The 27,799-nt window shown below is 33.9% G+C and overlaps 1 protein-coding gene across 3 annotated transcripts in view; it reads right to left on the bottom strand.

Annotated features, from left to right (window-relative positions):
- LOC115874629 (gephyrin) overlaps positions 1-27,799 on the bottom strand; it is a 115,193-nt gene that overhangs the window by 58,044 nt on the left and 29,350 nt on the right. For all 3 annotated transcript variants that reach the window (XM_030889844.1, XM_030889845.1, XM_030889843.1), the window contains exons 2-3: positions 2,540-2,566; positions 803-1,102 (exon numbers count right to left, since the gene is read on the bottom strand). In XM_030889844.1, coding sequence (XP_030745704.1) covers positions 803-1,102; positions 2,540-2,564 — 325 coding nt within the window. In that variant the 5' untranslated portion in view covers positions 2,565-2,566. The remainder of the gene's footprint in view (positions 1-802; positions 1,103-2,539; positions 2,567-27,799) is intronic.

Genomic DNA, 27,799 nt, shown 5'->3' with positions numbered 1-27,799 from the left:
GATTATAATGTGCTTCGGCCCTTCTCCGTTCGTTCTTATGTGTACCGCTGTCAGATCCCTGTTGCAGAATTTTAGTAAGGGCAGTACTTTTAAGTGTGTTTTAATTAATATGCAGGTCCTAGGTCTGTCAGAGGTTCTACTGTATATAAGTTCCACCCCGACTCCCTTTAGGCCTTTTATTTGACCCTGATTTATCCAGGGTTCTTGTATCAAGGCAATGTCACAGGTCTCCATTACCTTACAGAGGACAGCCGAAGCTGCCCTACTGTGGTGCAGGTTCGCCTGGACGACCCTCATTTCGAGACTCAGCGCCCGTCGGTGCCCGGAAGAAGACCCGTCCGAGCTTATAGTAAGCCTTGAACTGGGTCTGCCCAAGGGCACTAAAAAACGCTAAGTCGATGGAGAAGGCGATGGTTTGGCCATTCTTCTCCACCTTCCTGCTTAGTGTAAGCCAGTCTCCCACATTCAGGCTAGGGTTTCGTGACCTTTGAAAAAAATAGTATATTGTCTTCTTAGGAGTAAAATTTAAAAATGATACCTTTTTAAAATATTTCAAAATATTTACATTATTTCTTAAATGATTGGATTGAGGTTCAATGTGAATATTAAGTTTTCCATTGTATTTTTTTAGATTTTTATTTGTTTTTTTTCAGGGTTATTTCTATTTTCAGTATCTAGTATATTATAAATATTTATATATTTTATTTCTAGTCCTTTAAAATTACCGGCCACACTATAATCCGCTAATATTAAAGAACCCATTTAACCTTGCGTTTATTTATTAATCCAAAATAAAACTTACCCAAACTCTTCGAAATAATGGCATGCACTAGACCCACAGCTTCCTTTTCAATAACTTCTCTTGTGGCTTCCGGCGTGACGTCACTGGGAGCAAATCCAGTGCCTCCAACTGTAAATAAAACGTCGCACGGGTTGACAACATCATTGACAACATCCGTCAAAGCGTTGACGATCTGACGTTTGTCGTCGGCGACTATTTTTTTGAAGGTTACTCGAGATTGGGGAAATGATGTGATTATTTCGCCTTCCAATTTTGGTCCAGCCGTGTCCTTTTCTGGATGCTGACTGCAGGTTGTGCTCACTATAGTTGGTAGAAAGAGTACAATTATACAGGGTGTTTAAAAAAACATGTGCCATCTCTCGTGGAGAGATTCCTCCCGTAAAAATAAGATTTATTTTTCATATTAACATAGGTCTGATTCTGCTTTGTATCGTAGCTACAGGGTGTTAAAGTCTTAATACTTTTTCGATTTATTATAATTTTCCTCCGGCGTTTCGAATGAAATTTGGACGGTAAACGTAACTCTAAATGCGCCATATTTTAAAGCTAAAAAAGTGTCGACATATTCACCAGGCACGTGTATATGGGTGATCTGGAATATTTTTGTAAAAAAAAGCATGTACGCCACCGATTTTTTTTCTCTTGTGAGCAATATAGTGTAAGCAATTCATTGCCGATTAAAAGTTGTCTCTTGATATTTTGTCGATTTCGGCCTCCTTCATGAGATAAACGCAATTTTATTAATTTGCCTTGATCCAAGTCTAATAGCGTCCTTTAAAAAATTTTAATATCATTAACTTGCGAAAGTTATAAATAAGTACTTATTGATTCATCATCAAAAAATATGAAAAAAAAAGTTCCTATAAACATGGGTATGGAAATGCATAGTTTTAGAGTTACAGGATGTTAAAACTTTTTAAAATCAGGATTTTTGTAATTATTTTAAATACCATTATTTTTTTATTTCAAATTACTGTATGTTGGACTAATAGTAATAATAACTAATAATAATAATATTTAATAAAGAATTAAAGGTAAAATATATAATTTATTAATTTTATTTTAATTTTAATGTTATTGATTGTGATTAATAAAATTGCGTTTATCTCATCCAAAAACAAGGAGGCCGAATTGGACAAAATATCAAGAGATAACTTTTAATTGGCATTAAACGGCCTAAACAATTTCCATATTAAAAAAAAAAAAGTCAGTGGCGCACATGTTTTTTTTTAAATATTCCAGTGATAACCCATACGCACGTCTCTGTTGAATTTATTATTTTATTTATTATACACTTATAGTAACTTTTACCCCCAAAATTTCATTCAAATCACTAAAAGTACTTGGAAGAAAATTATAATAAATGGAAAGGTTAAGACTGTAGCTACTAAACAAAGCAGAATCGGACCTATGTTGATATGAAAAATAAATCTTATTTTTACGTGAGGAATCTCCCCACGAGAGATGGCACACATGTTTTTTTGAACACCTTGTACAGGGTGTCCGGAAATTAATGCAACAAAATTTGGTCATAGATTCTTGAAAAAAATAGGTGACCCGTATTTTTTATTTTTGGCCAGCGGCCCCCTTTTTGGCAGCCCCCTGAATTTCAAAAAATCACATACAGAATTTTTTCTCATAGATTAATTTGCACACGTTGTACATCTAATATAAGAAACAAATATTTAAATAATTACTTATAACGATTAAAATAATTAGATTAATGTCTAAAATTACCTGTTAAGATCCCAAAGCGAAACATTTCTGAAAAAAATAAATAAGGAAATTAATATATAATAAGTACAGGAAAAAAAAGTATGTTTAAAAAAATTAGGAATATTCTATGACATAGGTTAAAGATTTTGACAAATTTCATAAATGCTGCTAACATAAAATTTAGTTAATCTATTCACATAAGAAACATGTTTCCAGAAAATATCTCTCAAATATTCATAATCTTTAATAACAATTGAAAATTACATATTGTTTAAGAAACTATAGGCTGATTTATAATTTCTTATACAATATAATATTATGTCATTTTCATCAATTATCATTTTTCATTATGTATAGAAATATTTGAGGGATATTTTTCCGTCTGGAAAAATACTATGTATGCTATACTATTTACCAAAAAAGGTAAATTATAGAAAATAATAAAATTATTAGATACCTAAAAGGTTATTTCCGAAGATTCTTCTATTGCGCTACTGTCTCAAGTTATCAGATACAAATTTGCAAGTATATAGCCAATGAAATTAATGCTCTGCCACTACTATTTAGGTAGGGATTTATAAAACATATTGGCTGTTTATTTAAATGTTTTTGTTTGCATTCCTTTCATAGACACAGATCCAGTAGACGTACTTTATCTACAACAGGTTTAGATATAGACTTGTAGAATGTAGAATGTTTAGGAGGGGGTTAATTAATAAAACCGCGACCTTACAGATCGCGGTGTGTTCCCCTTTCTTGTGTTATAACGAGTTATAACTCATCATACACTCTCAGAGTTTTGAAAGCTACGTATTAGGCAAACGGATTCAAATATAAATAAGGAAGGAAGAGTTAATATTTTTAATTTTTTAAAAAAGTCCTGACAATGAGTTCTGCTGTTTAGTCCCAGTGAATATCGAACAGCTCTCTTCTGGAGCTTAAAAATGCGGTCAAATTGAGTCGCACAACACGTACCCCAGAATGGAAGGGCATATCTGAGGTGCGACTAAAAGTGCATAATAAATAGTTCTAGCCACTGACAAGTTAAGCTCCTTAGAAACAGATCTTAATGCAAAATAGGCAGAGCTTAATTTTTTCGACAAAGCGTCGATATGCATGTCCCATTTTAGAGAATTGTCTACAACAAGCCCTAAGAATTTTACAGATTTTACGACGTCAATGGTGGTGTTGTTAAGTACAAAAGGCTGTAGCGAGTTTTTATACGACATAGCTTTAGTTTTAGAAATGTTGAGACTCAGGAGGTTCGAATCGCACCAAATGGTGATTAAATCATTTGATATAATCCTCTGAAGTGCCGTGATGTCCTTGTTGCTCCAAGTGAGGCTAGTATCGTCCACAAAAAGACATATTTTACCACTGATGTTTATGTTAGCAATGTCTTTAATAAAAATAAGAAACAAAATAGGGCCTAGTACTGAGCCTTGAGGTACTCCACATTCTATTGGCTTGCTAGAAGACAACGTGGTATCCACCCTCAAAAGTTGACTTCTGTTCAGATACGACTTAAACCATTCGAGAGATGTTCCCCTGAGCCCATAGTGCTGCAGTTTATTAATTAGGATCTTATGATTTACACAGTCAAACACCTTAGAAAAATCACAGAAAATTGTTGCTGTAGAATGACGGTTATTTAGCTTTTAGCTTGGTGAGCGAGCACCCAGAATAGGACTTTATTTTCTTTCCCTAATTTGTTGAACTTCTCTAGGCATTCTTTGACCAACTTCGAATTGATAGTTACTGAGTTGATAGACTTAAAAACGTATAAAGTTTCCAGATCACATTGATCAAATATAAATATGTAAAATAATATTTTTTTATTCTATTTCAATTTACTCAAATATGATTTCGCTAAAAAAATAATAAAAAGTATGATAACCATTCTTAACTAAACTCACCGGCAAAAAAAAACCTGCCACAAAAAACTAGTCCTAATTTCAAAGTTGGATTTCTCGCGAAACACTCATTAGATTTTGATGATTTTTTTTAAATCGTAAATTAATTCTTTCTTTACGGATGCTACGTCAAAATTTTTTATTCCAAATTTATTTTGAGCGATATACAGGGCACAACAATAAGATAAGTTTTTTGTCCGAACTTTGTAACACGCTGTAGAGTGCAGCAGCTGTAGTAGCTTGTATTGCTCAATCAAGATGGGCTACATTAGCAATAGCTATTGCTAATGTAGCCCATCTTTTGTGAGCATTTTGTTTTTTTTTAATCACGACATTATCTCTGTTTGTATTGAAGATACGCTGCTTTGAAAAATGCTTCGCAGGCAGAAAGTTTTAAGTGTAAATAATGAAGGCAACGGTTGACAAATTAAAAAATGCCGAAGTCAACGTTATGTGTCCGATACCATGGGTATATCTCGAACAACAGTCCAGGATGACTGGAATCGGTATATGGAAACGGGAAATTTCACCAGTCGAGTGGGTTCCAGAAGAAAACGGAAGACAAATGCAATTGACGACCGCTTTATTGTCCTGAATAATTTACGAAATCGTAGAATTACAGCGTTTCAAAACCAACATCTGCTATAAGCCGTGCGTCGAACTCAAGTCAGTGAGAGAACAACCCGACGAAGACTAAAAGAAAAGAGCTTGTCTGCAAGTAGGACCTGCCACAGGACCCCAGCTACTTCCAAGATATCGTCGAGCACGTCTTCAGTTTGCGCGTTTCCATGTAAATTGGGATATTGAGCAATGGACTAAAGTCCTTTTCACAGATGAATCGCGGTTTTGCCTGCGAATCATTTTTCCGAGACGTTCGTGTATCTTCAATACAAACAGAGATAATGTCGTGATTAATAAAACAAAATGCTCACTAGAGATGAGGCTACAATGTGATTTGATTTAGCAATAGCTACTACAGCTGCTGCACCCTACAGGGTGTTACAAATTTCGGGCAAAAAACTTCGTCTTATTGTTGTGCCCTGTATATGCTCAAAATTAATTCGGAATATAAATTTCCGACGTAGCATCTGTTAAGAAGGAATCAATTTACAATTTAAAAAAATCATCAATATCTAATGTGTGGTTCGCGAGAAATCCAACTTTGAAATTGGGACAAGTTTTTAGTGGCCGGTTTTTTTCGCCGGTGAGTGTATATGTTGGAGGCAGATGCCGAATTCGGCTTATGTCCGAAATAATTAGACATATGGCGATTATAATTAAATATACTTACCTATATCCACAAAGTTACGCGGAAGAGTTTTGATTGCATTGGTTTCAACTTCCATGCGGCGGCGGCGGGTGTTAATCTTTTGTAGTTATATTATACCAAAAAAAGATTAATCCCCTCCGCAAAGAAGTTATATAAAGACTATTTATAACCACAATCCTTGCAGGGAAGATTGGGAAGTGGCCAAGCTAGTAATAACAGAACAAAAGCTGAAATGGGCGATCGACACCTTTCAGCCCAGGATGGGATCTTTCCTGCCCTTCTAAAGGAGGGTCAGCAAATAACTACTCACCATCTACTAAGCATTACAAGAAGCAATCTAGCGATGGGATATATACCAACCACATGGAGAAGAGCAAAAGTAATCTTCATACCCAAAATAGGCAAAACTGACTGGACAAATCCCAAATCATTTAGGCCTATTTGTCTCACATCGTTCATACTAAAAACGCTGGAGAAAGTAGTTGACAACCATATTGGAGAAAATCATCTAAAGGTTAAACCACTGCATGATAGTCAGCATGCATATAGAACGGGCAGATCCACAGAAACTGCTCTGTACCAATTAACGGAGCTAATACAGACAAGTCTGGATAGCAAAGAAACAGCAATTTGTGCCTTCTTGGATATTGCGGGGGCGTTTGACAATATACCACATAAGGTGGTCAGGCGATCTCTAGAAACAAGAGGGGTGAACAGAACTATTATTCGCTGGTTTTGGGAAATGCTGTCAACACGAACAGCAGAGGCTCAGATGGGCACCAAAACTGTAGCTGTTAAAACAACGCAAGGAACTCCACAAGGTGGAGTAACCTCCCCTTTGCTGTGGAGCTTGGTGGTGGATGAACTACTAGATGAATTAACTCTAGCGGGAATACACTGCATTGGGTATGCAGATGACATAGTCATGATCGCTCGGGGGAAACATGAAGGCACCTTGTGTGATATTATCCAAAGAGGACTCCGTATCACTGAGAGATGGTGTAGGACTGTCGGGCTGAGTATCAACTCAGACAAAACCGCGATAGTGCCATTCACCAGAAGGCGAAGTCTGAAAAACTTGAAAAGAATCCAACTAGATGGAAAGGAAATACTGCCAACACAGGAAGTTAAATACCTGGGAATAACCCTGGACAGTAAACTCCTGTGGAACAGGCATATTAAGAACACTACCAGCAAAGCCATAAAGGCTCTCATGATATGCAGAAGACTGGCCGGAAATAGATGGGGCTGCTCCCCTAACATTTTGCGCTGGATGTATACCATGATAGTAAGACCCATGATTACTTATGGAGCAGTTGCCTGGTACACAAAACAACGTAGAGCAACGGACGGCAAGGCTAAACCTATGCAAAGTCCAGAGACTAGCATGTGTTTGCATCACAGGAGCCATGAGAACCTGTCCAACAGCAGCAATGGAGGTCATTCTAGATCTAACACCACTGCATATTGTCATTGGTAGATATGCCAATGCGACAATGATTAGAATGGTCACTAACGGAATTAGTACTGGGAGAATTGTCAGATCAGGGGCTTGGAACACCCTCAAAAGGAAATACCACTTCTGCAACTCCCAGTGGACGATATGCCAAGAACGTACAACTTTGACAAACATGTCAATGTAGTATTGAGCAATAAGAAGGATTGGAAGAGCGAAACGCTTGCCCAGCAGTTAAAAGACCATACCATAACTTGGTATACTGATGCTTCCAAAACCAATACGGGAACAGGGATCGGAGTGTTTGGGCCGAGAGCTAAATACTCCGAACCAATGGGCACTACCCTAGTATCCTACAGGCAGAAATCTACGCTATCGAGAGATGCGTACAACTTATCTTAGATAGGAACTATCGGAAACAAGAAATAGCCATCTTATCTGATAGTCAAGCAGCATTAAAGGCGATCAACTCAGTATCAATCAATTCGAAATTGGTCAAAGAATGCATAGAGAAGCTGAATAAATTAGGCAAAGAAAACAAAGTCCTCCTACACTTGGTGCCTGCTCACCAAGGGATAGAAGGCAATGAAAAAGCAAATAATCTAGCTAGGAAAGGAGCGAACACTCCACTAACTGGACCAGAAGCGTTCTGCTTTCCAAGTGGTAACCAACTCAAGGCGGAACTCAAGAACTTGGAAGATTCCATCCGCAACCTAGAATGGAAATCTTGCAATGGTCTAGGACACTCGAAGAAGTTTCTGAGGGCTTATGATCAAGAAAAATCACAGATCTTCCTGGGTCTGAGTAAGAACAATCTTCGGATTGTCACGGGGTTTTAACAGGACACTGTCTCCTCAATGAACACCTCAGTAGATTGAAACTAAGAAGAAACGGCGAATGCAGATTCTGTGGGGAAGATGGTGAAACACCAGTACACCTCATCACTGAGTGTGCCGAGACGACAACCATTCGTGCCATGAATTTTGGTACGACTGATATTGGAGATGGAGAACTACCCTCTATAAAACCGTCCCAGATACTGGCTTTTGTCAAAGCCCTGGGACTGTATGATGAGTTATGATTCAAGAAAGGGGGACACAATGGATCTGTAAGGTCGAAGTGATTAACCCCCCTCCCACTCATTCTAAATTCTAAAAAAAAAAATTCTAACCACGAAGTTGGACGCATCTGGCAAGTTTAGTATGGACAAATCGCCATATGCCTAATTATTTCGGACATAGGCCGAATTCGGCATCTGCCTCCAACATATATAATAGATATATTTTTAAAACATTTATAACTGAATTTACTTGCAAAGTAGTCAAGCTACAGATAATTTACATTTATATCATGTATAATATGACAATAAAGTATAAGAAGAACTGTTTCTAAAATAGATAATACCAAACCTTTCTGTCAAAGCAATCGGCATTCAAAAACATTTAAATCCAAAAATTATCGATTTTTTTAAATATTTGAGAATATTAATAAGGGATATGTCCATATAGGTAGTTATAAATTGTCATTAAAAACTGACGAATAGAACATATAAAATCTACAATTGCCTTGGTCAAAAATTTCTTGTTTTCTAGCACAAATAGTTTATAACGATTTTTAAAAACGTAGGTATATTTTTCTAGGGTATTGTGCCTGTAAAAAACTGTGAAATACAGAGAAAGCACAGAACACGCCAGATTGCAAAAGAAAAATAGGGTCATTTGAAATTTTTTCCAAAAGATAAATTTCATAACTGTTCTGTTTTTGATAACAGAAAAATAGCCATTTTATTTGATATTTTCGATTTTGTTCTGTCAAAACCAGCGAAGTATAAGCAAATATGCGAACAGTAGATAAACTGAGATTAAAAAGGGTTTGTGGTTATAATAACGAGTGATTCAACAGTTTTCAACTGAATGCTAAAGACGCGTACAAACCAAAGAAAAAATACCAAACAGGTTTACCAACATTTGTAGAAGCTTGTAAATAAAGTACAGTTGAACCAATTTAATCCGAACACCTAATTGTAAATTGTAAATGTAACGACCTATTGGGATTATCGTTTCAATTATTCGGGAAAGTTTTGCAGCATAATCCGCAGATAAAAATAAGTAAAAAAGTTCGTATAAATTTATATCCTAAAATGGCTTCATTTCCGAGATACAGAGCTTTGAAGTTTCAAAGTGATATGAAGAAGATATGAAGTTTGTTTTAAACTGATATGAAGAGTAATCATTTTTCGTCCGTACCTGTACAAACAGTGGCGTAGCGTGGGTTAGAAGCGCCCGGGGCGGAGAGCCTCTAGGAGGGAGGTTTGCCGCCCCTACAGAATTCGTTCGCCGCCTTTATAACAATTTTTTCTCGCCCCACGGGTGTATAAAACTACTGAATGAAAAATATACCGTAAAATATTTCCGTAAAAGTTGTCTCTAGGTAAATATCGGTACAATCAACCGTTTTCAAGATATTTGGAATGGAAATATTCAATACATGTCACTATTGATAAAAAATATACACGATGACTAAATAGTTATTTGACTGAAGTGATAATTTTTATCCGACCATACCAACAGGTATGGTAGGCTCGGGTAGGCTATGAAGATCGGCAAAAAAAAGTTTTTTTTTAATTTCACTCAAAATGAGTTATTTGGGTCATAAATGACCTAAATACAAAATATTTCCATGGTGTCTGTCTGTCTGTCCGTCTGTAACACGATAACTCAAAAACCGCTAAACCGATTTTAACCAAATTTGGCACAAAAATATTGTGGTACCCGAGAATCTGGCCATTAGTTTTTGGTGGGGGTGGGGGTTGTGTGTAAGGGGGTATGGAAGGGGGTTAAAAATTTTTAAAAATCGTAACTCCAAAATTACAGTTAGTTACAGCTAGCGAAACGTGGTTTTCAATTTAATATTAGGAATAATATTTGCAACAAAATTTGTAATTACATCAAAATCAGTCAAAGTCGCAGTTTTTGAGATAAAAAAAAATTGGAAAAATTCCTTTACATTGAAACTAAAAGAACTGCCTACTAACTTCTTATTAATATATTTTAGTATGGGTGGCTATACGTGCCTCCCGGCGCCAATTTTTTAAGCTAATCATGTATGCAATATATTTTAAGTTACCTTTACTACTTTTGATTGACACAAAATCTGTACATTTTAGTAAAAATATGTTTTAAAACAAAATTTTCGCAATATTAAATATTTACGCTTTTTAATCTATGTACATGGAAAGTAATAATTGGATTTAACCGCAAATAACAAAAGTGCCATAGGAGGTATACATATTTAAAAATTATAAATTCATTTGTGTGCGACTCGTCTTGTTTGGCAAAATATTATATATTTCGTGTATATCCACGTACTGTCTATAATTCGAAATGTCTAACTGAATCGCATACTGTGATCCAAGCACGTGCCAATGTAATCTTAGCTTAAAAGCAACAACGCGACCAAAAAAATATTCCCCACTTTCAGGATCTTTTTATCGAACCTTCTTTCTCAACAGAGCTGTTTATGCCATTTTTTACTACTGCCTAAAACGTAACACTCGGTTTTTCGTAGATTTTTTGACTAAATTTGTTTACAAAGAATTGTAAACAATAAAAACATATACAGGGTGAGTGTTAAATAAGTGCATATATTTTCAGAGGTATATTTCGACCCCAGGAACACGAATACGTTTTTTTTTCTAAAAAAAATGTTGAAAGTCGTCCATTTTCTTTGAAATTTTCCTATATATATTTCAAAAACTTTTTAGAACTGCCTGTTCACCGCAAATTTTCCCACGGTATAATTTCTTAATCTCTGATATTACCAATGACTAAAGAATTCAAGGACAAATACACCCGAGAGCAAATTGTTACCATGGCACCAAACAGTGCCGTGGTCATATTTTTTTCTTAACTTAGCTAGTTGAAGGGATATTTATATTTTTGATAAATGTTTTGACTACGCCTATGGTGTAGGCGGTGGCATCATACTAATTAATTACGAAAAAAACGTATTAAAATGTTAACAAAGGGTACAAAACTAGTATCGACGTACAGCACACATCAAGTACATAATATAATATCAGAAAAATAATTGTCGAATTCAATAAGAAAACTTAAGAAAACGCTAAAAAGGTGGAGCGGACTGTTTATTTACCTATGAAACGTAACTCCTGGCTCTTTCTTGTCGCTGCTGCTTTTATATTTGAAAGCTGAACAACTAATCAGCATTGTAATAAAGTTTATACAAAGTTTATTACACACAAACTATTAAAAATTGTTAAAAGTGTCGCTGGTGACCAGCTGATGACTCATTGTTTGCCACGAAAAGAAAAGGCGTCGAAGGTTATAAATTCTTCTGCAGCCCGTATATGGGCGTTACATGTCCTTATATTCTTTAGTCATTGGATATTACTGTAGTTACGGCTTTACTCTATGGTTACGGCAATATAAGGGATGTTAAATACAGAAAAAATCCGGTGGCTCTCAAATTTTTTTCACTAAAAAAAACAATTTTTTTAAATTTTTAAACTTAAATAACTAGGTTATTTTGGACTTATCTGAAAAATGGTAAAGAGAAAATATGTTTCTTTTATCGAGATCTACCAGCCCTGAAAATATTTGCACCTATTTAAGACTCTAATCTATTTAAACCCTGTATAATTACAGTTAAGGGTTGGAACCTTTGGTGTTACACAGCAAAATAAAAACACTAAATCGCCACAATACACCGAAACACTTTTACTTTTACACTGGACGCGCGTTTAGCTAACCATGTTAGCATCATCAGCAGATGATTATAAACTCAAAAGGGGAGTTTATAATCATCTGCTGGTGATGCTAACATGGTTAGCGAAACGCGCGTCCAGTGTAAGAGTAAAAGTGTTTTGGTGTATTGTGGTGATTTAGTGTTTTTATTTTGCCCTGTATAATTTATAAAAACCGTAAACGGGTAGATGACTATCTATGTACTATAATGATGCTTTTTTAGTTCTTTAGTGCCATCTTTCGTGGTGAGACTCCTCATGTAAAAATAAGATTTATTTTTCATGTCAACATATAGGTAGTCTGTCCAACGACAAAATCCTTGACAGTGATAGATATGTCTGCCGTTTTAATTTCACAGTAGTTTATTTTATTTTACAAAGAAATAAGCTGGTACAATTGAATACTTATATTTAATATTTGAGTGACAAGTGATTACTTCAAAATATTGTAAAAAAAACTGTATAAAACTGAAAAAATTTAATCGAGTTATTTAATTAAAAAAACGGTATGTGTACAAGGAAAATGTACGTCTTATCCTTTCATAGTATATGTCTACTATTTAATATTTTGATTATGTAACGAGCATTTTGTTTACTCACTTGTTTCGTCGAACTGATTGAATCCATTTTTGCTTTTGACCAAATCGGTATGAGAAACTATAAAGCTGTAAAATGTTGTTTCAGGAGAGTTGAATATCCGGGAAAGTGGAGTTATTGATTGTTATTGCACCCAACAACGCCCTAATTACGCTCTTCTTTTCGCGTTAACATTTTTTCGGCAATTTTATATTAACATTTGAAATTGTCACAACACGACGCGACGCCTAGTTCGAATTCTTTTTCACTTATTTTTTACTACCCGAAACAGCGTTACATCACACAAACTTCGTACCTGAGTGTTTTATTGTCTCAATAACTGCACTAGCAAACAACTAAAATACTTAAATATCATGACAAAACCACAATTTCAATATTATTTTAATGTCATCAACATGACGGCGCACAGTGCTTCGAACATATGGCTCTAGAGGACAAAAATCCAAAACTTCTCTTTTATTGTAAGCAATTTATTCAAACTAGGTTTATTTGACACAAATGATGAGTACTCTCATTGTACTAAATGATGATGTTCTTAGTCCCACGTTTATGAAAAAAAAATCTTATAAATAATAATAATGTTGGAGCTGTGTTCCATCTAAGCAAATAATAAGTTATAGTATGAAAACGGTGTAAGTATTAAATAAAATCCTGTGATAAAAAAGAATTGAAATAACATTAGAACATGATTCCTACAATATAAGCCTAATATAAGATAAAAATGTTTTTCTTTAATGAAAAAGAAACATTAATGTTATATTTAATTAAAAAAAAACTTAAGATACTATAAATTTATTAGGACAACAAAATGCATAGATCGTAACTACTCTGATTCAGGAGAATCACTGCTGACAGAATCTTCCAAATTTATAGTATCCAAATCACAGGTAGATGAAGTATCCTCACATATAAGATATTTCTGTACATCATTTTCTAATATGTTACTTTTTCGCGTTGTTACTGTTCATTTTGTCGGTATTAGGGGTTCGGATGTTAATAGTTACCTCTTTAATAGACCATATCCATATATTATTTTTTCCTTTTCTTGGGTATGAGATTTTATAATAAATTGAAAGATGGACACTTTTTTTATGCGACGTTTCACTCCAACATAGTGGACTTTTTCAGGCACAAGTGGTGTCTCATTTGACTGGAAGGTTCATTAATATCTAATAAGAACATATTTTTTGAAATACAAATAATTTTGAGTTCTTGTCCTTATGATCAAGCCAAGTATTAGCCAGATCGGCATTGCTTATCAATTTTACTCCATCTAAAAAGTATTATAAAATAAAGTTCGTCGCAAGCAGACGCAGGTGAACGATACAAAAATTAAAAGTGTATGAATATGGCAACAAAAATATTCAATAAATACGATATGTTTTGATATGTTTTTTTAAATGCCTTTTTGATGTTTGAAAACGTAAAATTTTTATACCCATTTAAGAATCATCTTAAAAAATAAATAAAAACTAAACAATCACGAACTTGTTTAGAAATAAATTTAAAGTACATACCTTGTTTAACAATATCCATAGTGGCTTTCAATTAAGTACGTACCCATTTAACTCCATAATATACAGAACTACCATGGTACAAAGAAAACAAGGTATGATCGATAGCGGCTCCAATTTCGTTAAGTTTGCGCATACCACCTGTGACGTCATACGCCATACAAAAAAAATATCCATATTGTCCAATTGCCACTAATAAAAAAAGACCTAAAATAGGGAAGAATCAGGACATAACCCCAAAAGTTATGTTTTGACATCGAGCTTGACATTTGAAAAAATATTTTTACATTTTGACACAATCAAATTTTACAAATGACACAATCTGTTTGACAATTTGAAATTGGCGCGCAGAGCTTGCCGACCAATGGTGCCGTTTATCACCTGTGACGTAGTGACCAACCTGCGCAATATCATACCTTGTATTCTTTGTATCATGCAGAACTACTATGAATGTTATTCTTTTTACTGATGAGATAATGATCGCAAAATTTATTTTTAGTGAAAATATTTGCTAACAAAAACGCTGTTTATCAAAAATATTATACAGGATGGTTGAACATTGCTATAAGTATAAAATTATATATTCAGATATTAGTAAATTTTAACTTATTTTTTGATTTTTGTCCATGGGACGAAGCACTGTGCGGCGGCACGGCGTGATATACATACTGATAATTTCTGATTTCCGCCGTTAAAGCGGTCGGAATTTGTTGAAATCAACTGAAATGCACACTCCTTTCGTCTTGGTATTTACATCCCATAAAGATTGGTGTGCTTCACTACATATTTTAAAGATCTCCATTGAGTTGACTAATGTTTGATTAGCGTTCCAGTTGAATGTTCATAGTTTATTTGAAAGCAAAACATCTATTTTGATATATATTAATTTTCCTCCTGTAAATTGTTAGTTTTTTAAAGAACTAAAAAAAATTATGGGTTTGAAGAATAATAAAATTCCTTATTCTTGTAAGTTTACTGAACCCTTTTCTTTTATGTATATTTCAACAGATTTTTCCAGTAATACGGCAAACAACGCAACGAAAAAAACAACTGAACTTTCGATATACAAATGAAAATTTAGGGCGATTGTGGCAAAAATAAAGCAGTGAGGAAGAAAACCCAAAACTAGGAGAAAAGAGAAGGACATTGACCCTCGCTGTAGTATTGAGCGTTTTGCTTGAGGCGATTGCACCAAAAACGAGTAGAACTGGCTGGAATAAGGAATAGACTAGGGTAGTAGAAATACAATAAGTATATGAAGTTAGCTTCTAAAATACCCATTTGGTAATATAATCGTAACACTTTAGTTCGCAAAATTATTATTTCCTTATCTGACATAAAAAAAATTATTCACATACAGGGTGTTTCAAAAAACATGTGCCATCTCTCGTGGGGAGATTCCTCACGTAAAAATACGACTTATTTTCATATCAACAAGGTCCGATTCTGCTTTGTTTCTTAGCTACAGGGTGTTAAAGTCTTAATAATATTTCGATTTATTATAATTTTCTTCCAAGTACTTTTAGTGATTTGAATGAAATTTTGAAGTTAAAATTTACAATAAATGCTACATATCTTAATGCTAAAAAAGTATCAATAAATTCATCAGGGACGTGCATATGATTTATCACTGGAATATTTAAAAAAAAATAATGTGCGCCACTGACTTTTTTCTTTTGATATTAAAATTGTGTAGGCCATTTAATGCCAATTAAAAGTTATCTCTTGATATTTTGTCGAATTTGGCCTCCTTGATGAGATAAACGCAATTTTATTAATCACAATTAATAAAATTAATAAATTATATATTTTACCTAATTTATCGTTAAATATTATTACTATTAGTTATTATTGCTATTAGTCTAGTATACAGCAATTTCAAATAAAAAAATAATGGTATTTAAGATAATTACAAAAACCTAATTTTTAAAAGTTTTAACATCCTGGAACTCTAAAACTATGCATTTCCATACACATGTTTATAGGAACTTTATTTCATATTTTGTGATGAGGAATCAATTAGTACTTATTTGACACTTTCGCAAGTTAATTATATTAAAAATTTTTAAAGGTTGCTATTAGACTAGGATCAAAGCAAATCAATAAAATTGCATTTATCTCATCAAGGAGGCCGAAATCGACAAAATATCAAGAGACAATTTTTAATCGGCATTAAACTGCTTACACTATTTCGCTAACACAAAAAGTCAGCGGCGTACCTGCTTTTTTAGAAAAATATTCCAGTAATACCCCATATGCACGTCCCTGGTGAATATGTCAACACTTTTTAGCTTTAAAATATGTCGCATTTATAGTAACTTTTACCCTCAAAATTTCATTCGAATCACTAAAATACTTAAAAGAAAATTATAATAAATAAAAAAAATATTAAGACTTTTACACCCTGTAGCTACGAAATAAAGCAGAATCGGATCTATGTTGATATGAAGAATAAATCTTATTTTTACGCGAGGAATCTCCCCACGAGAGATGGCACATGTTTTTTGAAACACCCTGTATATTAAGACATACAGACTTGTGATTGGCATAACGGTTCTTTTTACTGAATCGAATCACGCAATTCAATTTCTCATAATGAATCGACTTTTACGATTTAAAAATTTTATATTAAATGTTAATATACAATATTTTATAAAATCACACATAATACACTGTCAAATTCTACATAAAATAGGTTTTTAATAAAATCTTTGACAAAGAAATTTGATAGTGCAATAGTAAACTAAGCGGTGAATCGAATTTCACGATTCAATTTTAATACTGGTTCAAATAAACGACTCGTTTAATCTTTGTCCACCTCTAATATTACTACTTATTAATATAGTAGTTTACTACTATATTAATAAGTAGTTGACTACTATTAATATAGCAGCCACACCAGAAAGTAGAAAATATTTTATACAGAAACAAACCAAACTGACAAAATTCAAATAAAAATATTGTTTAACCTAGAATACAATTATTATTGTTCCTAATGAACTGTTTAATATCTATTCAATATTTCTATTATTTTACGGTATTACTTAAATCATTTCTTATGTAAATTCCTCTTAATGTATTGTACATGTGGGACGACCTTTAGTAGCCGTTTGTCAAAATATATGACAGAGAGACGCGAAGTAAGATGGCTGACGAATAAAGTTTACGTTACGTTCGTCTGTCTTATATTTCCATATTTCCAAGTCCATATGCAATAGTAACCAACTTCAAAATAAATTTTGCGAAATACTCTGTATGTTATTAATATTGTGTGCACGCAGTATTGCAGCCTTAAAACGTATTGTGAATGTGCATAGTCTATTGCTAAAGTCACTCCATTATACGTTGGGCCATTAAAACTTTATAGGTCGTATATCTTTTATCCTCTACAGACCAATGTCACAAAAGATAAATGGCAAAAGCCGAGTCTCATTTATTTTTCAATCATTTCTTGTATTTCTAAATATGCAATATATTTTACTAGTTGTAAAAGTGATAATTAATACTTAGTGTACTCTATTTAAAAAAAAATGTTTTGAAGTGAAATTTCTTATTTCCGTCTGTCCATCTGAGAACTCTATTCGAGTAGACTTAGAGTACGTTCCACTAAGCACTCATAACGTTCACGCTCAAGATCGCGATTTTTCCGGTTCCACTTGCTTGCGAGCGTTACAATCATAAACTCAAGTGGAATGGGTTATGGGGCGTTTTAAGCGTCAATTCTGTCAATGTATGTAAATAAATAGTAAATAATAGTCAAAATCACAGAAGAGAATTCAAAAAATCTGTCTAAAAAAAAGAAATCAAAATGTCTTTGGCGACAGTTGGATATTTGGTGCATCGGAATATGTCTGAAACTTCTTCATCTAGTTCAGACGAATTAATAGTGGAATGCATTTTACAAAATCGCGACGTAAAAAGCGAACACTTAGGCCACGTATTATTGGCTATGAGAATCTATGAAAATTTTTATCCTAAGTCGATAATCTTTTGTCTAAATTTTAAAAATTGCGCCAAAATTCCTCAACGTCCACTTCGATCTTAATATTCAGATGGGTCGTTGTGAGCTCGGTGTGAGCGAAAATAATGACGTCATTAGTGACGTTTACGCCGCGACCACAACGTGCGCGATCGTCATGTGGAACGACCGAAGGCATATTTTGAGCATTATGAGCGCTTAGTGGAACGCACTCTTAGTATTCGAGACTTGCGCATTAAAGCATATTGGCAGTGATTATCGATTTTTAACAGCTGATTCTGGTCCGGCGTCCGACTGATGCTTCTGTCTTGGTTAATTTTTACGAATTCGAATACGTGTACGTTATACTTTTGCTTGTGAGTTTGTGTGGAGTAAATCGCTCGGAAATTTTAGTTCATTTTTTATTTATAAAATAATGTTCAAAGATTCTACCACTACAATAAAATAACAGGAAGCTACGCATAACAGGATCATAAAAGAGAGGATAGGTAAATGAGTTAGTGAGTATACAGTTGAAACAACACTTAGCAACATTTACTGGATTCTGATTCTCCATTTCAAGAATAATAATTATTATTATTATTGCAAATTGTAAACAAAAATAATAGGGTTATGTTATGAAATTCTAAACAAAAACAAAAAAACAGATCGATACACGCATGCTTGATACTTTTGACAGTCCCGAAAACAATCCACAAAGCGTTCCAACGTTGATACTTTTTGCACCGTCACAAAACTATTCGAAGTCCGCGCATGCTAACAAAGTGCAAGAAACCCGATTCGAGTTCGATTTCGAAACGATCCCGAAACGCTGGTTGGAACAAACCTTAAATTACCGTTCTGAAATCGTAACTAAACGATCCCAAGGTAGGTTGGTAAGCAAATAGAATCGTCCGATAACCGTCAAATCTCGGTTGGAACACATTTGAATTACTGCGCACGAGCGTGATCGTTCGGTGACGGTTCTGTGGCGGGTTGGAACAAACCTGTCACATTCCGAGTTTCAACCCCCTAGCTTACATATTATAGGGCCCGAGTTACGACGCTCCAAAGACACATCTCAACTTCCTCAGATCGTTACCACTCGCGTGTCGTGACGCTAGCTCGTGTGTCGCGACCCTGAAATTTAATCCCATCGCGTGTAGATAAAGAAGTTTCACTTCAAAAAGATATCATCTTTGAAAACAGAATGTATATTAGAGTAGAAAATTAATTGTAGTGCCTTCTACCTATATCTATCAAAAGGAATCTGATTAAATTCATGTCAAAGGTCAGAGAAATGTCACTGACAACCGTCCAACGAGAGAGAGAGTTAATCAGATTACCCCAAGGAAAGTACCTAATTGAAATTAATTTATGAAATAACTCAAAATGAAGTCTGTTAGACCGGTTGAAAATACTTATAAGGACTTTACAAGTTAGTTAAGATATTTTTGTTATGCATATATCCAGTGGCGGCTCGTGGTTATTATTGTAGGGAGGTCATATATCTAAAAATATTGTATCGATTTTTTTTAAGACGCGACCAAATTTAATTGGTTTCTTACAAGGTACTTGTACGTTTAGTTAAAGGAAATTAAATCTAAAAATAAATACAAATTATGTTAAAATGAAACCTAACCTTTCATTTTTATACGGGTGGTCTAGTGCCATTTCACTAAAAATCCAGTCAATGTTCTTTACACAAATTTTCCAGGGTAGGATTTAAAAGACACTTAAATAATAATGTCACAAAAATATAAATACATATATACACATACACAATTCTAAAAGTTTTATTTCATTTCACATTTTTTTATAATTTTAAGTCAACGCGGCGTTCTTTCTCTAAACGTTTTTCGAAATTTAAGCGATTGTTCTCTTTTAACCGTACGATTTTACAAACTAAACACCATATGTTGTCTATTTGAAAATAGATATTTTTTTCCAGAATCAGTCAACAAGAGTTCATCATTTATCCAGAATCAGAAAATTATGAATTATTACCTACACAAAATTCGCGCTGCATCTTAAACCCTCCGCTACGACAAATATACGGCAACTAAAACTAAATTTTTTTTCGATATTAAATATTTAAATATTGATTTATATTGACTAAACCAAACATTATACGCGATAAACGATACAAAAACCTAGGTGGTTTTATAATTTGAGTTTTTTATAAACACCCAAACTGCCCAAACTGCGAAATTTTTCCAGCGATATGAATATAATCCTGTAATATATATATAATCCTGTAATATATTTATATAGAAATAATGCACTCTATATTTCTTAATCAACTATATTAATTCTCAACTAATAAACAATATTACAAATTACAATTGTTGCTGGGATTTCTAGACAAAGACAAAAACCGCCACTTTTTATATCGTCTGTCAGTAAACTACCAAATTCAAGTGTATATAAAGTTGCGTAACTTACAAATCCTCAATGACTAAAGAATACAAGGACAAATAGCAACCGAAACCAAACTGTGACCATTCTTCCAAACAGTGCCGTGGCACATATATTTCTTAACATAGCCGCTTGAAGCGATATTTATATTTTTGGTAAATGTTTTCACTAAGCCTCTGGTGTATCCTGTGGTATCACACTAATTAATTACGAAAAAAATGTATTAAAATGTTAACAAAAGGTACAAAACTAGTATCGACGTATAGCAGATATCATGTACATTTCATATCAGAAAAATAATTATCGAATTCAATAAAAAAAACGCTAAAAAAGTGTTGTGGACTGTTTATTTCCCTATAAAACGTAACTCCTGGATCTTTCTTATCATTGCGCCTTTTACACTTGAAAGCTGAACAAATTACCATTGTAATAGAGTTTATACAAAGTTCACTACACACAACCAACTATTAAAAATCGCTAAAATTGTCGCTGATGACCAGCTGATGATTCATTCGTTATGTCCAAAAAAATGGCGTCTAAAGGTCACAAATTTTGCTGCCCGTATATGGCCGTTACATGTCCTTGTATTCTTTAGTCATTGCAAATCCTTTTATGAATGACGCGGTCAATGGCCAATTTAAACTATATCTATCGCACCTTAACCAATTACGTAGTATACCTTACCTTGTTGGCGTCACGAGCCGCGGCACTTGGAGTTTAATAGGTACGTGTAAAACATAGCGGGAACGAAGGACAAAATGAAATTTTGATCGGCAGTAGAGAAAATGGGTAAAATAAAATGTTTTCAAGCGAAAATAGGATAAATTGGAAATATTTTTGAATATTTTAGGATGAAAAATAGTGATTTACAAAAAGTAAAATTTAAATACGTTTTTCTAATTTTCTCCTGATTTTTTTGGGGGGGCATTGACCATTTGACCTTATGGTTAAGCCGCCACTGCATATACCCTAATTTCAAAGGTTTATTTTTATGGAATAGTTAATTTCTTGAAATATGCGTGGGTATTTGAAAGATGTAAGAGGATCCTTGTTAAGAGAAGATTTTTTAAAATACTAGAAAACGATGAAGAAAAACTACGTAAAAGCTTTATTTCCTTTCAGAATTGGTTCGTTAATAAAGCAGCTTCTTGTTATATTGCTTATTAACGATACCCTTTGAACTTTAATACAATGACACATAAATAGATAGTCTTATATATAGGCGGCTTGAAGAGCTTATAGAAAAATACATACTCTATTTATCATGTTTATCATACAATAGTTCATTAACATATGTCACAGTTCTCTTCATATCTCTACAAACAAGACTAAAGAAATGAGTTGTAAAAATAAAATAGATCTGTAAACTTGTTTACTTCCTCGATGACATTATGTTTCTGAAACAGTGCCAAAAATAAGGTTCAAAAAAATCATTATATCGCAGCGATGTAACACGTAACAGTACAGGTTGATCTGGTTGATACAACTTTTTAACATAAAAAAATACAGAGTATTATAATAAATTGTATCACGAAACATATAAATTTATAAAATATTTCGACAAATAATAGATTAAACAAAAAAAACTACAAAAAAAATCATAGAGATAGGTAGATAGAGTAAAACCGTTTATTGAAAGAACTAGGAAGAAACGCAACCTAATGGGCGAATTCGAGGCAAAGCTGATTTGATTTCCCCTTGAGTTTTAAGTGCTGTACGGTGGGGACACCAATTGTTCTGCCGCCAACGCATGAAACACTAATTTTCTCTAATTTGACCAGCCAAGGCATATCGAAGACGCTGTGGAACTGAAAACGACAGTGTTGCCATATTAAAATGTGTAATATCTGTAATACGTTTGACGAAAATATCTTTCGATAAAAAATCCGCGTTTATGTATTGGAAAATTACTCGGAGAAAATTATTATAAAATATTAAACATAGAATAAACAACAAAAATATAAATTCTTTTATAGTTACTGAATATGTCGTATGGTCGAAAAAAGTCATTTAGATGGCTTGGAAATGACGATTATTGACATTCACCATAATATTTTACATATTAAATAACAGCGATCTTCATTTTCAAGCCAACTGACGCCGTTTTTTAATTATATAATATTACATTAAATTGTTTAATGATAGAAAATCCGTATTTTTAACGTACTGTACCGAAAATCCGTAAATCTACTGTTTAATCAGTAGTTCTGGCAACATTGTTTCCGGCGGTTGCCATAGAAAGAAGAATGCCGTAGAAGAATACTATACCGTAGTTCTTTAATCCGCTGCGCTGTAAACGACCCGAAACAGCGCGCAGCTGCGCAGTACTAAACTGAATCTCCGACAGGCTGACGGTAACGCCAGCTACATCTTGAACAGGTTTTGTGCCACGAAATCACCCATAAGGTTGCGCATCCTTATTTCTTCAATCAACGGTAAAGTCTCAACTCCTTTGATTAAAAAAAAAAACATCTTTTTATACCTATCCATAAAGAATTATTTTATTTTTTACTAAACATTAACCTCGCCAAGGCGTTCGGCGGTAGTTGAGACACACAGACAGGGTGTTCGACAGGGGAAAAAGAGATGGGAAAAAGTGATACTGAATACCATCAAGGAAAGTAAAATGCAATACCTGGGTCATGTGATGAGAGGTGATAGATACGAAATATTGCGCCTCATAATAGAGGACAAAGTGCGAGGGAAAAGATCAGTAGGAAGACGCCAGAACTCATGGCTAAAAGATTTAAGGAGATAGCTTGAACGCTCGTCTGCGGAAATCTTCCGGGCTGCAGTTTCCAGAGCCACAATTGCCATTTGGATCGCCAACCTTCGGCAGGAGAGGGCGTGATAAGAAGAAGAACCTCGCCAAAATTATCATCGATTGTCATTCCCTAGCCGTCTTTGACGCCGTTTTTTTTTCGATCAAACGGTATTATTGGTTTTTCACAAAAAAATAGACTTTTATATTAAATTATAGAAATCGGCAGATATAACCCAGAATATTTTTAAACTATGTTGCTAGTTGCTATTAAACTTTTATTAGATATATTAGTTCCAGTCAAAAGTAAAAATTCACTAATTTTGCCAAAGAATTATAGCTAACTTATCGATAATTTATTATATTGTCACACTCTCTTTATCCTAGACTTAGACTAATGTCATTTAAAATCCCATGTTATTCAGACTTATTTACGTATTCGATTTTTTTTATAGACTTTCTTTCCAATTATTTATAGTTGTCTGACACAAAACTAAAAAACTGGCAATTTAAATTAATACACGTTTTATTGGATATATAAACGCATAAAATCTTAAAAATTTTCAGAGGAAAAAGATTAAAGCAATTGTATGTCAAAGAGTAAAGTTTTTACACTAATAGCGTAGAAAATCTCATCGCTAAAGGTAAAAAATTTCTGGATTTTACCAGCGATACTTTTTTTTAAATCGATAAAATCCCATTCCATTAAAAGGTGTTTGTAAAAGATCCGTCATAAATACAATATTTTATGCTAACGACATTTTTTCATATAATGGATGATGTTTGGAATACGGTGATATACCGTACGATAAAAAAGATTGTGTGAGCACTATGTACGCATATTTGAAGTGAAACTTCCTACTACCAGCTATTAAATTGAAGTATTTGAACGACACGTCTGAAACTGTGTAGTTTGAAATGTGGAAAAAGAAAAATAAAAATGTATTGTATATTAAAATGTCCGTCTGGGGACTCCATTCGGGTACCTCTATCCACGTGCCGAGTTTGGTTCCAATCGAGGGGCAAACCGCTGCCAAAAATGGTGTACAATAAATACCAATTTTGGGAAAAAAAGTACCAAAAATACCAAATTATTTCCAAAAAAATACCAAATTTGTATTATTCTTTTTAGTATCTAAAGAATTTAAGATATTTGGAGCTTTAGGGCCTATTCTTGTCAAACTACGATAATTAGGTAAAAACATATAAGCTTAATTCGAGTTCCAAAAAAGTACGGTTCTACACGGTTTAAAACAATCCCACAGTCTAATTACGACAATCGTTCATGCCAAAAGTTGCAAAAAATTATACTGTGCCAGTGTTTTGAACCGTTCTAGAACCGTACTTTTTGGAACTCGAATAAAGCTACTGTCATGACACGTTTAAGAAGTCATTTTAACGGTTCCATTAACATCGATACTTCAAAAATTTATAAAATAAAAAGTAGACATAAAAAGGAATTGATTTTTTTGTTATTTGCGCTATTTGTTACTTATAAGCTCAAAAATATAATTATATGCACAAGAAAAATAAGAAATTCTAACGTGATCCATATTATGTTTCCATGATGCGAGTTCTTTAATTTTTTGACATTTTTTCGTATGACGCTATGTACCGTTTTTGCGTAAAAACCATTTTATGCATTGAAAAATTGCAAGCTTGGCAATTAATATCGGGTAAAAATAACTAATTTTTCAAATAGGCCAGCAACCTAACCTCGAAACACAAGTAATTATTCTTAAGTATGTATATTACGAGGTATATTTTATTGTTAAGTAGGTACTTACCTTAGACAGTGAATATAAAAACTTTAAAATACTTCATATAAAATAGGTCAACACCAAAAATTTTTTTGATCGTGTAAAAAGCGCGCGAAGGTGGCTCATTTTCAATGCAAATGGGCTAGAAACGATGCAATCAGCTTCCCGGCCGTCGCCACGTGCGTCTAATCCACATCCACCCTTGCCAGATGTCCAACAAAATACTTGTTTAATACCAGATAAAACCAGTTTATTACCAAATAATACCAGTATTACCAAGTGCTTTTACAATAAATACCACCAGCAGTTTGCCCCTCGGTTCAAATTGACACAAAATTTAAAAAAATCCTGATGATTACTTTGATTTAGAGGGCTGTCATCCTGTAGCCCGTTCCCAATTATGCTGAAATCGACACACATTTTCATTCAATATCAAATCCTTAATCCCACCCTGATGAAGATGTAAACGAAACGTCGTATATGACTGTGCAGGGTGGGACCGTGTGCACCGTCGCTCACATAGCCTACCCACCAAATTTGGTCGCGATCGGACGACATCAAGTTTTGACATTCCTTAAGTCAAAAGTAACTGCCACAGTGACACGTGTGGTAAACGGTCAAGTTGGGTTTATACCTATCGGCATATCAAATTTCATTTAAATCGGACGATTTTTTCATCATCGGTTCATAGTGCACAAAATTTCGTCAAAATATCATGAAAAGATGGGGCTTTTCGAGTCCCATCTGTATTCCGAGTTTTATGCACCTAATAAATTTTTACTCCCAGTGCGAGTAAAAAAGTTTCACTTCAAAAAAGGGCGTCAAAGACAGCTGGTGAATGACAATCGATGATAATTTTTGGGCGAGGTCAACCTCTAGATGTTAGTTTTTTGTTTTCTCTACATGTAGAGTCATAAATTGTAAAGGTGCGTTCAGACCGGCTGCGCCACCCAAATCATTTTTTTAACATACCGGGTGCGTCTCAAAAGTGGCTCACTTCTATAACTTTTTTATTTTTTCAGCTAAAAAAACGAGATTTTGCGTGTTAGTATATGACATAAATTAGGATTGATTGACGTATTCAATAGTTCTTGGTCACTTCCTGTTTTACCGGAAATAACTACAACTTTTGATTTTTAAATGACACCCTCGGTATTTTTTACTTTATTCGGTAGAAAATTACACTCTAAATAGAATGACATATCACATGTCAACTTTTGACATTTTCTCATATGGTTTATTTGAAATTGTAACATGCGGTTCATAACGACAATTTGACTCGAAATACCAAGTGTGTGGTTACAAATTATTCGTAAAAAATGCTTTTTCCAGATATGCTAATGAGCCCCCAGTTCCATTTGAAAAAAATGGGAAATGATTAAAAATAAGATTTGGCATCTTTTAACCGGCCAGGACAAGACACGAAAAACATTAAACAAACAAATTTATTTTTCCAAGGCTCCTTGATTAAAAATTAGTGTTTTTAAGATAGCTATGGCACTCTAGACCAAAATTTAAAATACAATTTTGTTTTTGAATGACTATGTCAAAAATTGACATATGAGAGTGTCATTTTCTATCGAATAAAGTAAAAAAATACCGAGGGTTCCATTTAAAAATCAAAAGTTTCATTTCCAGTGAAACCGGAAGCGGCCGAAAACAATTGAATACGTCAATCAATCCCAATTTATGTCATATACTAACATACCAAATCTCGTTGTTTTATCTGAAAAAATAAAAAAGTTATAGGGGTGAGCGAGGGGTGTCTCACTATCGGAATTACTTGTACATTTTCTTGGCAGTCTCTGGCTGTCATTGGCAGTCTTATGGCAGTCGCCTATAATAAATACATGGCAGTTATAGGCAGTCTTCTTCATAGTCATTGGCAGTCGCTTAGCAGTGGAAGGATATTTTGGCAGTACGTGTACATTTTTTACCCGAGTGAGACACCCCTCGGGGGTGAGCCACTTTTGAGGCCCACCCGGTATACTTTCGTGCGCGCTAAAAAAATACACTTCAAAAGTACATCTTAAAAAGATGATTTGCGCGGCGCGGTGCGGAGCGGCACAGTAGGTATGAACGCACCTTAACGTATAAATATCTTATTGATCACTAGATGGGGTAGTTTCGAAATTCTCCAAATTGCTCTAATCTTTTCAAAAAATCAATCGGTATTCTATGACTTCTATGTTAGGTATAATTTATTTTGTAGTTATAAAAAGCACTGAGTAGTGAAATAAATAATCCAGGTTCCCGTTTAATTAAAAAACAAACTGTTGATGACTTCTCGAATTGGATAGAAAGTGACACTGACAACGTGGAAATTATTTTCATCTTCCATTTCAATTAATCAGTTCTAATGAAGACTGACAACTAACAGGATATCTCTAAATATTCTGCGATATTGACAATAAACACTAAATTTAGAATTTAGTCAAGTATGGTGTATACGAGTTTCAGAAAATAAACAGTTTAATTGGTTTTTGCTTTTTCTCTTCAATTTGTTGTGTCTGAAATGTCATATTTTTGAAATGATGCAAGAAATTACATTTGTTCACTTCACTGCTTCTTCTATTTATTTAGTTCGCAACAATTTTGTTCAAATCAAATCATGTAGGTTAAAAAATGGATATTTCATTTCCCACAAAGCGGTAACACACAGATAACAAAGCTAGTGTAAATAAAATATTGTTATATTAAATTCCATATAATATGAGCGATATAATCGATATTGCATCCACAAATTTAATACTTGATGCATTGTATATACCGGGTGCGTCTCAAAAGTGGCTCACCTCTATAACTTTTTTATTTTTTTCAGATAAAACAACGAGATTTGGTATGTTAGTATATGACGTAAATTAGAAGTCAT

The sequence above is a fragment of the Sitophilus oryzae genome, unplaced genomic scaffold (assembly GCF_002938485.1).
Source record: "Sitophilus oryzae breed Bouriz unplaced genomic scaffold, Soryzae_2.0 scaffold_1297_pilon_pilon, whole genome shotgun sequence".
NCBI classification, from domain to species: Eukaryota; Metazoa; Arthropoda; class Insecta; order Coleoptera; family Curculionidae; genus Sitophilus; species Sitophilus oryzae.
The sequence above is the reverse complement of the archived record's forward strand: the minus strand, read 5'-3'. Positions and strand labels throughout refer to the sequence as shown.